This window comes from Aethalodelphis obliquidens, unplaced genomic scaffold (assembly GCF_003676395.1).
Source record: "Aethalodelphis obliquidens isolate GAN/ISIS:26980383/991018 unplaced genomic scaffold, ASM367639v1 scaffold23, whole genome shotgun sequence".
Lineage (NCBI taxonomy): Eukaryota > Metazoa > Chordata > Mammalia > Artiodactyla > Delphinidae > Aethalodelphis > Aethalodelphis obliquidens.
In genome coordinates this window covers 12837826-12853049 of record NW_020837967.1, presented here as the reverse complement: position 1 = coordinate 12853049, position 15224 = coordinate 12837826, and the positions used below count along the sequence as shown (strand labels likewise).

General features: G+C 38.3%; 1 protein-coding gene across 2 annotated transcripts in view; it reads left to right on the top strand.

The window, feature by feature from the left end:
- NEBL (nebulette) overlaps positions 1-15224 on the top strand; it is a 338669-nt gene that overhangs the window by 229769 nt on the left and 93676 nt on the right. Inside the window, exons 3-4 of one of the 2 annotated variants that reach the window (XM_027121789.1) lie at positions 7509-7613; positions 9537-9647. The exons of the other annotated variant lie outside the window; for it this stretch is intronic. Of the exons in view, the coding sequence (XP_026977590.1) occupies positions 7509-7613; positions 9537-9647 (216 nt within the window). The remainder of the gene's footprint in view (positions 1-7508; positions 7614-9536; positions 9648-15224) is intronic. 2 annotated transcript variants of the gene reach the window in all.

The window sequence follows — 15224 nt, the reverse complement described above, 5'->3', positions numbered from 1 at the left end:
GGAACTTTTTTGGAATCTGATGAATTCAGTAGTTTTCCAAACCAGAATCATGCATATACCTGCATATAACACTTATTAACAATTTAGGATTCACGGATTACTGAACTGTGTGTTGAGAGCCCTGAACTATATGATGATGATGGATATTAGTGAAAGGAGCATTTTTGTTGTGACTTTTTTCGTTAACTGGGATCGGTTTATGTTATATTTCAAGGGAATCCTAGAATTATGGAATTAATTCATATGTATATACCTCTATATTTATCTGTCTACCTGTCTATCTATAGTAAATATGTAAACTAGAATTACAGAAGCACAGGGAAATGTGTTCTTCACTCGGGATGAGAGCTTAGATGGTCCTCATTGGAACAGTTGTAGGAAAGTCGCTGGTACACAGGAAAGATGGCTCGTGAAGCGTGAACGGGCGCCTGTCTTATTTAGAGAGGGGAGCAGAGAACTGGTTGTTTCTGTTGTTGTTAAGCAAAGTGATCAGAATATTTTAGAAACATTTGTTTGTGGAGGAAGTCAATCCTGGGCCTTACGGTCATGTGCCGGTCTGTTCTCCAAAGTCAACCTGCCTGAGTCAGTTTCACAGTAACTCTGGGCAGGCTGGCTGGGCTCAGTTCCTCAAGGGCAGCATTTCTAATAGTAAGATTAAGAAATCGTAACACATCTGAAGTGTTTAGTAAATTGTCTGGAACATTGTGAGTACTCCAGAGATGCTAGCTGTTATTAACTACTGCCTCTGTAAATTAATTTTGTATCTGTCCAATCACATTTTATATATGATTCTGTATTCCCTTCTGGTTAGTCAGAAAGAGCCAGAGGATGGTGGGAATCAGACCCCTTCCTGTATACTTGACATGCAATGTAACCAAATTTTAAATTGATTATTTCTTTGTGCCATTGCTTAATAATAATCACAAGCTAATGTATGTAAAAGTTCTTTGTAAACTCTAATAATAATGAAATGATAATGACAACAACGATAATAATAGCAGCAACAGTTAAGATCTATTGAGTACTATGTGCCAGGCATTGCAACTTGTGAGATAGATTCTCTTGTTTTCCCATTTTAGAGGTGAAGAAGAGAAGGCTCAGAGAGGTTAAGTAACCTGCTTGGGTCACACAGTTAAGCAGTGGGGAGTAGGACCTGAACACAAAGTCCTCTCTCTTAGCCAGTTTGCCATGTTATCTCTCACTGTAGCTTTCATGCAGTTTACCTTAGCTTTATCATTATGTATTATACAAATATTAGTGATAGTAATGCGACCATTTAAAACCTTAAGGTCCATAACTCTGGAGATAGTACCTCTTCTGGTGGTGTTATGTTTTGTTTGAAGTGTATTTGTGGCTGAGCTAAATTATATAAACCATTAAACTAAAGTGGCAACTTTAGTTAGTAGGTGATTTTGTTGGAGTTGTTTTGGATAAGAGCATCTCTCGGTGACTTCAGTCTTGTGGGGAGGGGCGATGGCCTTTACCGTTTTGCCAAAGCGAAAGCCACGTTATTCCACTCTCATGCAGGTGACATCAAATGCGTGGGGGTAATTTCTGTTTAGTATAGGTTTATATTGCAAGGCAGAATGCCTGTACTACTTAAATATTTAGATCATATTGCTGTGGTCTCGTTTATATCTGTGTACATGTTTACATTTTATTTCCAAAGAGAATTCCATACTTATTAAGATACTGGTTTAATTTTTGGAGTTTTTATATCTCCCAATGAACAGTCTGAACAATGACTTTGTTTCTAAAAAAATGAAGAGTTTGTACAGTCATTTGAAAATTAGATTTTAATTTACCCTTTCTGGAAGGGCTTCAGGTATTGGACTAAATCAAATTTCTGGATTTTTAGAAGTGTGGTTAAATAATATTATCAAGTAATAACTTGCTCATTTACTCTTGGTGTCATCAATGTTTTTATACGGAGCCTATGAACTTAGATTTGAAGTTCTTTTCTCTGTTGTGTTGTCTGCATGTCTAGATGGTTGTCTAAAATGTATATTTGAAATTGCATCAATACGGAGCTGAAAACAAATATAAAAAAGGACGAATTGAGTTAGATTGGAGTTCCAGTCAAGACTTTATTACGTCTCTGATAGTGCCCATCTGTTCGTGCTCACATTTAATTTAGTCCACCAGTCTTTGCCCAGGTCTCAATCTTAAAGACAAAGCTTCGAGGACTTTAGTTTTGTTTTATAATCCTTTATATCCCGGGGGGAATCCATGTGTTTACCTGGGCCTGTTTGTTTGTTTGAACGCAATCTGTTCCCAGCCTGTCACCGAGTGAATTTGGTGTTTTGTTGGCCTGCTTTGTAGAGTCCTACATCTTGAAGCTTTAAGAAGCAGACTCACATTTTCTTGATCAAATCACACAGCTAGTGAGCCACTGACCTGGAACTTGGAACAAGGTCCGTCTGATTCCCAAGCCTTGGCCACCACGATGTCCTTTCTCTGCTGCTGTGTGCCAGGCACTCCACGTGCAATATTGTATTTCAGGCCACAGCAAGCTAGTGCCATAGGTCCTATGAGCCTCAGTTCAGAGGTGGTGAAACCCAACATTGAGTAGCTTGTCTACGGCCACCTGGCTACTCAGGGGTGGGGACAAGATCCAGGATTAGGTCTGGCCTGGCTGGTAGCCACCCGCTACTCTGCTCCATTTTTCAAACGAGGAGGGTAGTTTTATGGGTTTCTCTTCATGGAGCAGTCTCTCTACATCCCCTTCATTATCATTCTAATCATCCCTCTTTGGACCTCTTTTAGCTTTCATGTGTCTTTATCGGGATATAATAACCAGAACTGTGCACAGAAGTCCAGATGTGGGTGGCTGTGATTATGAGTGCGGAAGGATGATGTTTCTGCCCCCTGTGTGATGATATTTAGTGTTTCTTGGACTTAGGGCTGCAGGAAGCTGTCAGATCAGCCTCAGCAAGGGCATCATCCTCGGCCATTTTCAGTCCTAGTTTTTGACTTGTAGCTGATCACGTAGGGCCCATCCTCTTTTAATAGTCTGAATGATTTGTCCCTTGCTAGTGATGTAATCTGTAGTTTTCCGCCCTCTCGCAGGGCCCTTTGAGAGCTTCCGCAGTTCATCTCTTTCAGTTTACCATTTCCCTCTCCATGAGAGCGTGGGGTCATCAGCAGACCTGCAGACTCCGCTGTATCATGCCCCTGCCAGATAATTTATTAAAATGTTAAATAAGAATGGCCTGGCGGTAAGTCCTGGGAGGGCTGCACTGTTTAGAATTCTCCACAGAAAGAAATGTCTGTGTTTCAGATCAGGCGGCTTCATTTTGGAGGAATTTTTCAAAACAAATTTTTTGGGCCTCACCTAGTTTCCGCTTTGCACATGCTCTGCCCATGTTGTGGGGTTCCCTCTGCATAACTCACTTCCCAGTCTTGAAAGACCCCTGGTCCTCCGAGGCAGCCTTTTTTATTTTTCTGTTAACCGTGTAATGCTTTTTATTTCCCCAGATATCCTTTCTCTGTTATTTTGTCCTGTTACTCAGCTATCTAATCAGTTCTTTGAATACATCAAACCTACTGACTACATTAAACAGTCAGAATCACGGATCTGGGAGCCTTTTGTAGGGTGGTCATAAAAAACAGCGGGTTAAAAGGGACCCTTTATATGTTTCTTGTAAATTAGGATAAAGAGTCTCTGCAGAGAAAATCAGTTCACATCTGCATGGAGTCTCTGATTCAGTGTTTTGATTCAGACCTTTTTTAGGGTGTTCGTTTGCGTGGCAGCAGAAAGAACATTTTCCAGGCAAGTGAACATTGTTTGTTGTGGGTAAACCCTTCCAGTGCTGAAAACATGGAATGCCGTGATTACCCCTCCAGAGAAAGCTCCGACGGTGTTAGGAAACCTGAGAGAGCAGCCTTGCCTCCGAGCGCCCCAGTTAACACACAGGGCAGGAGCCACAGTTCTGTCTTCTGGGGTTCACTGCATTTAGCCTGCGTGGCTCCATTTGTGAAAAGCCTTCCTAGCTCCTTTTGGTTAAGAATGCTTCTAAAAGGAAATGTCCTCTAACATTTCTACATCTGTCATCTACTGTCAGCCATTAGCTGATCTCATAGTAAGTAAAAGAAACTAGGCTAGGAGGAGGAAGCTCACTCAACTAATTTAACTCTAACTGTAGTTGAGACATGGTGGGATTAATGGGTGAGTTTAAAGCAGAAAGTAAATATTTAGGGCATCTTATTGATCTTAAATTAAGTCATCAACTTTGGATTGTGTGTTGGTTGTGAGTGCAGATGGCTGCATGTAACAGGAAGATCCTAGCACAGAGGCTTAACAAATGTCTATTTTTTTCACATATGAATCCTGGAGGTAGGGGCTTCAGTCTTGGTGCAGTGGATGTTATCAGTCTCTCAGGTGCCTTTCCTTCTGCTCTGCCATCATTGGTATGATGGCTTATTGTCTTATGATGGCATCATTGTGGCTGTTTCCCTGTGGTTGGGGAAGACAAAAGGCGGAAGAGCCAGGGGTCAAAGGGCCACGTCAGCAAGTCTCTCCCTTTATACCAGCTACACCAGTAATGATGCTGGGAAGTCTTCCAAGAATGTCTCATGGCCAGAGCTAGGCACTTGTCGTCCCTGGCCAATCACTGGCCAGGGGGAATGAGAAAACCATACCTAGTTCAGAGCAGTTTGTCCTCTGGGGCTGGGGTAGGGGCATGTCTACTTTCATAAATACATTTGAGTTCTATCGTTAGCAAAGAAAGGGATTGGATATGCAATCTATCCAATAGGTGGGACCATGGTTGTATTAGGAATTGACTGTCTACTCAGTGATTTTTATTTTACCTAAGATTTAGTATCAGTCATCGATGCAGTACCCTTTCATCCATTTTTTCCTATTCTCCTGGTATAGGAAGGCTACTAATATGTAGTATTCTTTATATAAAAATTTAAGATCATTTGCTTGTTGTCACTCATATTGTAAAATTCATTAGAAATGCGAGTGACAATAAGCATATAATACGTGTGTGTGTGTATCTTTTAAATAAAAACCAGAGAAAGGAATGGAGAGCACACTTAAGACTGAACTATTTGCCTGCATAGTAAAGGAAGTAAATACTTCACCCTTATCCCGAGCGCCTGTCCTGAACATTCTGCTCAGGTCAGAGCTTATCAGGGGGCCTGTAGCCATAGCACATACCTCTGCGCTGCGGTGAAGCATGTGCATGGGAGAAGGAAGAGATGGTGGCGAAAGATAAAAATAATGAGCCAGACTTAAGCCTAATGATAGCTTATGTTCTCTCACACTTAATTATATAACGGAGATACCTTTTTTTTTTCTCCTTATGATCAAAATAGCCTACTATTTATCATACTGCCATTAACGGTTTAATTACTAGTGACTGAGGAGGGTGATTTGCAGAGACCTAAAATTATGGCTAATCTCTGAGAAGAAAAAAAAAGCAATTTAGTGCTCAGATAAGATAAATATGTTCTAATGTTGATTTCATGAATAAAGCAAATGTTTAATGTGGTCAGCGTCTTAATATCTGAGTCATAGCCGTGAGATACTGCATTTTAAAAGAATGTTACTTAGTATGTTCGTGTCTGGTTATACCTCAGGTCAAATAATGCCCCTCAAATCAGGTTTGAATATGGTAAAATCTCTATGTCATGTTAAAGTGTAACATCAGTATTAGTCATGATCTTTAAGAACCAGGTAGTGTATACAATTAAACTTCACTTTTAGGCTGTAATTAGGGAGACCATGTAATTTTTTTTAAAAAATTTTATTTTTTAATTTAATTTTTATTTTATTTATTTTTATTTATTTATTTTTTTGGCTGCGCTGGGCCTTCACTGCAGCGCACGGACTCTTCGTTGCGGGCTCAGTAGTTGCAGCCTGTGGGCTTAGTTGTCCCGAGGCATGTGAGATCTTAGTTTCCCTACCAGTGATCGAACCCACGTCCCCTGCATTGGAAGGCAGGTTCTTAACCACTGGACCACCAGGGAAGTCCCGGGAGACCATGTAATTTATCATCTGAAGTAAGACATTTTTTTTGGCCTAAGTATTTATAGTCTTGGGTAGATAAACATGACTTTATTACAGGGTGATACAACTTTTAGCGACTTACCTTCATCCTCTCAACTAGTCGTAAGTTTTGCCTGGTCAGTTTTTAGATTGGATGGCTGTTAGTGTGACAGTGGGATTATCTTAGGCCCCTCTTTTTGGTTCATGTGTCCGTGTGGGATCTTCCCCCAGATTAATTCTGGCCTCTCCCCAGGGGGAAAGGAGTGACTCCTTTCACTAGCGTGTTGGAGAGAAGAAATGAGCGTTGCCCAGCTAAGCCTCTCTGGGCTTTGTCCTGCTCCTCTGCCTGCCACAGGGGGCATTCTGCAGTGATCTCCACCAGGTGGCAGGCTTTCTGGGTGGGTTCTATGCTTGGGGGTGGGGAAGAGGTTGGGGAGGCCTGTGGGTGCTCATAAATTGGGTAAGTTTGATTTGAGCATAAGTAATTAGTAACAGGAAGCCCATTGTGGCCACAATTTAGGCCTCTTCCTCTAAGCCAGCATGTCTAGCTAATGATGCTAGAAGTATTCTCCATTTGTTTAATTTCTGCCTCTTCTCAATTGGTTACATCTGTCCTGGTGACGCCTTGTTTTAAACCTAGAGGTAGGCAGCTATGTTTCTGTTTGACCGTAGGCTTACCTGTTAGGGTCTGTGGCTTAAAAGTAACAATAAACTAGGACAGTTGTATGAGTGAAATGGAGAACGTTTAATAATCATGCTGAACAAGCTGGGCAAACAGGACCCACAGTTACTGTGGGTCCAATACACATGATCCTTGTTTTGGTTGGTTTGTTTGGTTGGGTTTTTTTGTTTTTTGTTTGTTTTTTGCGGTACGCGGGCCTCTCACTGCTGTGGCCTCTCCCGTTGCGGAGCACAGGCTCTGGACGCGCAGGCTCAGCGGCCATGGCTCACGGGCCCAGCCGCTCCGTGGCATGTGGGATCTTCCCGGACCGGGGCACGAACCCGTGTCCCCTGCATCGGCAGGTGGACTCCCAACCACTGCGCCACCGGGGAAGCCCCTGGTTGTTTTTTTTTAGCTTTATTTTTTTATTAATTTTTATTGGAGTCTAGCTGCTTTACAATGTTGTGTTAGTTTCTGCTGTACAGCAAAGTGTCTCAGTTGTACATATACATACATCCCCTCTTTCTTGGATTTCCTTCCCATTTAGGTCACCACAGCATTGAGTAGAGTTCCCTGTGCTATACGGTAGGTTCTCATTAGCCATTGCACATGATCCTTGATGATAACTAGACCCTGGCTTATGTAAAGAGCAGCCTTTTCCCGCCTTTGCCTCATCACCTTTGCTGTTCTGGGCTGGATATCAGTTTATTTGATTTGGCCTGTTTTGAGCATCCTTCCACATTGGAGTATTTACTTCAGAAAACAGATTTTCTCAAGTTAATTCTTCTGTTCAAAAAAGGAGCATTAAAATTGTTTTTCTTTCTCTCCTTATATAAAATATTCTTTTAGATCCATTATAAAGAAGAGTATAAAAAGTCTAAAGACAAGTGTACATTTGTGACTGACACGCCTATGCTAAAACATGTAAAACGTATTGGCGCTTTTATTTCTGAGGTAAGGTATCAAAACGTGCAAAATGGCTTTCATTTTCTTTTTCTATTTATGTAAGTAAAAGCCTGTGCATGAAAGTTAGACAATAATATTTTTGATAACACCACTGAATGTTGGTGATATCTGTATATTACATAATTCTGTGCACTATGTCAATTAACTCATGTAAACTGATAAGTTTTATTATTTATGGTTGATGTATTTTATTATATGCCTATTTTGACTCTAACCCTTTCTTATTTATATAAAATTACTCTTAAAAAGGGATATTTTTATTCAATAGAAAGTATTGGCAAGTTCCATTATTTTATTTCTTAACAGACTTATTAGATATAAATGATTCAATATAATTTTGAAAATAAGTGAAACCAGCAGATTCCATAAAATGTGGTATCTTTGGTAAGTAACTTTAAATCAGTTTGAACTATTTTTTAGTAGGATCAGTTCAACAGAGATACCTGTTATGAAACCATAGAGTGAGAAATACACTACATTCATTTTCCAGCTGAAATATCATAGAGTCTTTTTCTGAGAGCATTTAGAACTGCAACTTATGTTGTCTTATAAAGCACAGTGTTAACGGTAATTTCTGTGATGAGGCACTGCTGGTTTCTGTGAATATATCATTTCAAAGAGATAAACTTGAAAGGGAGATGATTAGATAGTGTTGTAAATGACTGACCTCTAGTGTTTCGTAAGTTATGTTGGAAAAAGATCAATATGATATCCTCGAGATTATTTCTGTCAACGTGAAAACATTTTGAAGAAAATTGGTAAATTTTAAGTACCCAAATCCAAAGAGTTATGGGAACGCAAGGCTTATGCAGGCTATATGCTCAATAAATCAGCACTCAAATCTAGCTCCAAGTGGGAGTAACAGCAGGGACCTGTGGACAGAGTGGGGAAAACCACGGTTTTGTTTATTTGTGTCAGCTATTAGTTCTCCTGCACAGAGAAAAGGAAAAGGGCAATCTGTTATGTTCCTTTGAACTTAATGTTCCCAAGAGTAAATAGTGAATGAGTGTTTCTCTTTATGAGTAACGACTGAGATCACTTAGAGACAGTGCAGATTGCACGTGGGAAGGTGCACAAACAGCAAAAAAGCACCCCCTGCACCCCGCCATTGTGGTGGAAGGAGTTAAGAGGACTTGAATAAAGGAATGTTGTCCTTTGCATTCAGGTTCTAGACTGTAAATTCTAATGACTTGTGTTTTCTGGAACAATTTAAATGTCTCATTGTTCTCATGTTTCTTTGCTGATCAAACATGAAATTGTCAATACACAAAAATAGATTTACTTTGAGAAATGTGCATGGGTTTAAACAGAAAAATAGTCATTATTACTTTTTACCAAACTGATTTAAGGTTTTTAATTTGGGGTATAATTGACATTTAACATTTTATTAGTTTCAGGTGCACAGTGTACATGATTCCATACTTGTATGCCTTGTGAAAGGATAACCACGATTGTCTGGTTACCACCTGTCACCACACAGAGTCACACATCTTACTTCTTTCTTTTCCCTTGTGATGAGAACTTTTAAGATCCACTCTCCTAGCAACTTTCAAATGTGCAGTACATTGTTATTAACTATAGTCACCATGCTGGACCTTATGTCCCCATGTATTTATTTTATGACTGGAACTTTGTACCTCTTAACTCCTTTCACCCATTTCCCCCATCGCTCAACCCCCCTCTCCCTGTCGTTATTTTCTTGCATGTTTCATTTAAAGGTTTTACCATGATAAACTGGATTTCTTTTTCTTTCTTCAAATATGTTCATCAGGTTCAGTATCTACGATTAAAGTGGACTTTATATTTTTTAACTGATTCTGTTTCTGAAGAAAGTACTTTTTTATTCTTTTTCAATATTCACAATAAAAAAAGCTAAGAAATATTTTTTCCCTTTTCTTTCTCCCCGCCCAGGCAAAATACAAAGGCACCATTAAGGCGGACCTTTCCAATTCTCTTTATAAGCAGATGCCAGCCACAATTGACAGTGTCTTTGCAAGAGAAGTTACACAGCTACAGAGTGAGGTGCGGTTCTCCTGAATTATTATATAATTGTGTAGACCAAACATATACCTAGTACAAATTGTTTAGCATTTTAAAAAGAGTTGTTTGTCTTAGATATTAAATACGGAGTGAAAAGTTGGAAGCGACTGATCCCTGTGCTGTCAGCTGTCGCCGGTGGAATCAGATAATGACAAGGACCTGCCAGTATGTCAGTTACATGATGCTGTTTTTCCTAGTTCCATTCACCACTACTAATAGAGCAAATTCGAATCTTATTTAGACAGTTTACTTAGATTACAATCTTATAGCAAATATTAAACTAGTCTTTAATTTAACTATGATCTTTAAGGGGAGAACATTCCAGTAGCTTATTAAAAGTTGCATAAAAAATTAACGGTTAAATTCAGGATCCACAGATCTGTGCTCCATCAATTAGACAAGTGGTTCCTGAATTTCTTTTCCGTGGATGGTGTTTTTCACTTGGTAGCATATCTCAGGCTACCAACAAAGAGCCTCCACCAGGCGGAAATGGCCATTTTAGTGATTGCAAGTTGCAGATGAACTTAAGAACTGTCATCATGTAAACTCATTTTGAATCCACATAATTTTCTTTTTATAGTACATCAACACAGAAGGAATCCTTAATGCATTTAATCTATTGTGTTTCTTAAAACAGAATTTCAAAGCAGAATATTTCGCCTCTTTCTCACTCCTATTATTGCTTTGTTTTCTTCGTAGCACGAGCTGATTTTTTTTTTTTTTTCTGGTTACTTTATTAATCCCTAAGAGAGCAGGGACCTTATCTGTCTTGTTCCCTGCTCCACCTCTGTGCTTAGAACAGTCCCTGGAACACAGGGAGGATTCGGTAAACACTTGTAAAATGGATTTTTGTTCAATTTATTGATTTCCTTTCTAAGGGGATGTTTCCTTTTACATAGTTTATGTTTTTCATGCTACATTTTTGGTTAGTAATAATAAATACAAAGAAATGCTTACTATGTGTCAGGTAGTGTTCTATGCATTTCACACATATTTATATCATTTAATCCTCACAACTGCATGAGATATCCTCATTTTGGAGATGTAGAAACTGAAGCACAGAGAGGTTAGGTAACTTGCCCAAGGTTGCACAGCTAATACATGGCAGAGCCAGCACATGAACATGGATAGATTGGCTCCAGAGTCTGGGTTCTTAACTATACCCCTTACCACCGCTTTTTACTATTTCTATCCCTCTTTTTCTTATTAAACAAGTTACTTCTTTTTTCAGAATCTTTTTACTTTTAAGTAGAGGATACCTAGATAATTTTAAAATAGTCTGAAAATAAATTACTCTTGAACAATACCAAGTATTGTTATCCTTTGCAGAATATCTTTAAGTACTTCATTATCACAAACTTAAATGTCCACTATGTACCCAGCTTGGCAGTAAGCTAATCTCAGCTCTGCACATGAAGCTAAAAATATATGCCAGGGTTCTGCATGGCTGACCATGACTAATATGCCCCCTTTTTTTCCTGCCAACACCTGGTAACCCAGCCACTTGCTGATCACACGGACTACTTTATAAAGCAAGAAATTACAACACTTGATATTTGACAACATTTATGCAATAATAATAATAATAAGCAACAATTATGCGATAAAGAAAAGAAACAATCTTTTCTTGTTTTTATACTTGGGAAGGTAAGATTTTCAGGTATTTACATCCTAATTGCTTTGGAAGGGCACGGCTTTTCTCAAATTTTTATGGCATAAACACATCTATAGTACACAAATATGTGCACATAGAACTTACCATACAAAATAATCCATACTGTACATTTTGGAATCTATCTCTTTTTTTCCAGAATAGGTTATCACTTACATTAGAATATGCACCCTTATGTGTGCTCTCAAGGAACATCACTGCCCAGTGTTATAGTCACTGAACTTGTTAGAAAGGAAAAACCTGGATTCCAAAGAAGGTATCTGTTTCAAAGATTTATGTAATTGTAATAACATTTCTTTAGATTTACATAAATCTATTTTATTATTGTTAAAATTTCAATTCTCAATTGCCTAATAAGACAGGCAAGAAAGTAGAACTATTTGATAGTGTCTGTGATAATTATAGAACTAACCTTTTACTGTGTCCAAATAGTATCAGATTTGCGCCAACCTGAATTAGAGTATTAGTATTAGGCAAATACTAAAATTTAACTGTGTTCCAACTTCTATTGAAAAGTATCCTCAACTTTTGACACTGGAACAAAATATTATCTTAAAATCAATTTGCAAACATTCTCAGATGCTTACATCCAAACTAGAGTGATGAGGTGAAGTTAGCTAGGTTAATACTCCTTGTAGAAAATGGCTGATAGGAAGAAACGCCTTACAAAAAAGAGAGAGAGACAGATGTGGAGATTTTTAGGAAGCCATTTTGTTAGATAACTCTCATTAAAACTTTTACAGGCAAAGATCACAAAGAAATCTTCTGGAAGTGGATGGGCTGTGCCATGAAGTGCTGTGACCCTTCTCACCAGAGCTGTCTCAAGCAGAGACTAAATAATCCCTTATCACAGAAGTGATATAGGCTACTCAGGCGTCCGACCTGAGGAGATTTATGAGAGCTTATGTTTTTATCTACAGTGGCCACAAGGTCCTGTTTCAGGAGCTTCAGGGCTGCCTGTGTTATGGGATTAAAAGTACATTTACCTATATAGTAGTTATGAAATATACTGTAAATCAGAAATATATGTATATATGAGATATAAACATATAAGATGGAATATATAACATAAATGTGTGTATTATTTGCGTAAACATATTTACGTATAATTTATATAAGACTACTGCAAGCATCTTCCACTAGTTAGGCATCTAGTATCATAGCAACCTTAATTCACAAGGTTGGAAGAAAACAGTATTAATCTAGGGAAATGCCACACATTAATGACAAATCCTAAGAAATCAAATTTATCAGAAAATTTATTAGTGTGACATAATTTTCCATTAGCTATTTTAAGGGCGAAAATTAATATGATAAAGTTCAGCTGCCTCCAATTTGATGTAATCTTAATTCTAAAGTGGTGCTTAGCAGCAGCTATAAATGAAATGACTATTTTAATGCTGCAAGTAGAAAATTACATAGCCTTTTTAAGAAAGAGTGCTTTTTAAAATTGTGCTTGATGACTCACCACTTCTATGATAACCCACAAAATGATCAGCTGCATTGGTTATAAGTTCACAAGTATCATAGTCAAAAACGCAAAATCAACCAGGCATCCAGCAGAAAGGAGACAGGCATATGCTAGTTTTTTTTTCCTTATAACAGATCTCATAGAAGTTGTTTCTTGGCTTAAGAGACTTGGCCACTCACTAAACTCCTCCTTTCTTCCCACGAGTTATAATATATAATGTAATGAAACTGAGATAATGGACTTTCTCAGTCTGAATGGAGGTTCTTAATGGGTATCCTGTTTAACATAATTAATTGGTGAAAATGTAAACCATAAGTTCATCAGAATTAGATAACCTGATGGATTAAATCAGCAGACAGACTCTAGCAAGATGAATTATGCCTGGAATAATGTGAGGTGCTGTATGCGAGGCCTAATAATCAACCAGATGTGGGAACAGGGCTGAGCAGGAGTGAACAAGACTTAGGGGCATTAGCTGAAATCTCAACACAGTAATCAAAAGGAAAATGGTGTGATCCATGGATGTGTTAATAGCATATAGCACATTTGAGATGATAACCTAGATTAAACTGAGCAGTTCTAATTAGGATAGGTCAGGCCATATCTGGGATATTGTGGACACCTTAAGAAAGAGGTGGAAAAGTTGGAATTGTACTTCAGAGAGCGTTTAGAGTGTACAGGGGTTCAGTACCTTAATCTACACAGACAGGTCCGGGGAATGGAAGCCACTGACAGCTGTGTTCCCACGTTTGGAGTTCTGTCCTGTGAACCAGATTCTTCCCTTATGGCCAAATGGATGCAGCTCCTGGGAGATAGACTTGAGTTTCATTAAAGGAGGAACTTTGTATCAGCATCTTCAAAATTTAGAGACTGTGATACCCAGGTTGAGTTCTCTTTCACTGGAAGTTTTCAAGAAAAGCTTGGTGGGGGAAGCCAGAGAAGGGATTTGAACATTGATATTTGTGCTAGATGACGTTCCCTTTTTTTTGGTAGGATTGGATGCTTTTACTTAAAAAAATTATTTTTGTAATTATCACTTTAATCCTTTAGACAAGTATATTATCTAAGTTAAGTGGGTGGTTAATTCTACTTATTAAAGCCTACGAGGAGTTTAAGCTCGTGAGAATGTTTAATAAACTCTTTTATTCATTCATTCACTAAACATTTATTGCATTTCTGTTCTGTGTCATTCAGTATGACTGGCACAGGATATTAAAAGATACGTAAGATACGGACACAGCTCTCAAGGAGCTCATGTTGGTAAAAAGTTTTCCCTTAAGTGTAACTGTATTCTTGCAATAAAAATTAGATCTTGTTTTGTTCTTGGTGACCACTGTTCTAGTTTTTCTTTTTTAAGTTACCTTTATTCTGTGCCAAGTAATTCCAATTCCATTTAATATCTTATTATTAAACTTTTAATATATATATTTTAAATTAATATTAAAAGAATTCATTAATTTATTCTTGTTTTATTCTCATCCGTTTAGTTATTCTTGTTTTTTTATTTACTTTTTTATACAGTATGTTCTTATTAGTCATCGATTTTATACACATCAGTGTATACATGTCAATCCCAATCGCCCAATTCATCACACCACCATCCCCCCCCCCCCCCGCGGCTTTCCCCCCTTGGTGTCCATACGTTTCTTCTCTACATCTGTGTTTCAACTTCTACCCTGCAAAGAGGTTTATCTGTACTATTTTTCTAGGTTCCACATACATGCGTTAATATACGATATTTGTTTTTCTCTTTCTGACTTACTTCACTCTGTATGACAGTCTCTAGATCCATCCACGTCTCAACAAATGAGCCAATGTCGTTCCTTTTTATGGCTGAGTAATATTCCATTGTATATATGTACCACATCTTCTTCATGCATTCATCTGTCGATGGGCATTTAGTTGCTTCCATGACCTGACTATTGTAAATAGTGCTGCAATGAACATTGGGGTGCATGTGTCTTTTTGAATTATGGTTTTCTCTGGGTATATGCCCAGTAGTGGGACTGCTGGTAATTCTATTTTTAGTTTTTTAAGGAACCTCCATACTGTTCTCCATAGTGGCTGTATCAATTTACATTCCCACCAACAGTGCCAGAGGGTTCCCTTTTCTCCACACCCTCTCCAACATTTGATGTTTGTAGATTTTCTGATGATGCCCATTCTAACTGGTGTGAGGTGGTACCTCATTGAGGTTTTGATTTGCATTTCTCTAATAATTAGTGATGTTGAGCAGCTTTTCACGTGCTTCTTGGCCATCTGTATGTCTTCTTTGGAAAAATGTCTATTTAGGTCTTCTGCCCATTTTTGGATTGGGTTGTTTGTTTCTTTAATATTGAGCTGCATGAGCTGTTTATATATTTTGGAGATTAATCCTTTGTCCGTTGATTTGTTTGCAAATGTTTTCTCCCATTCT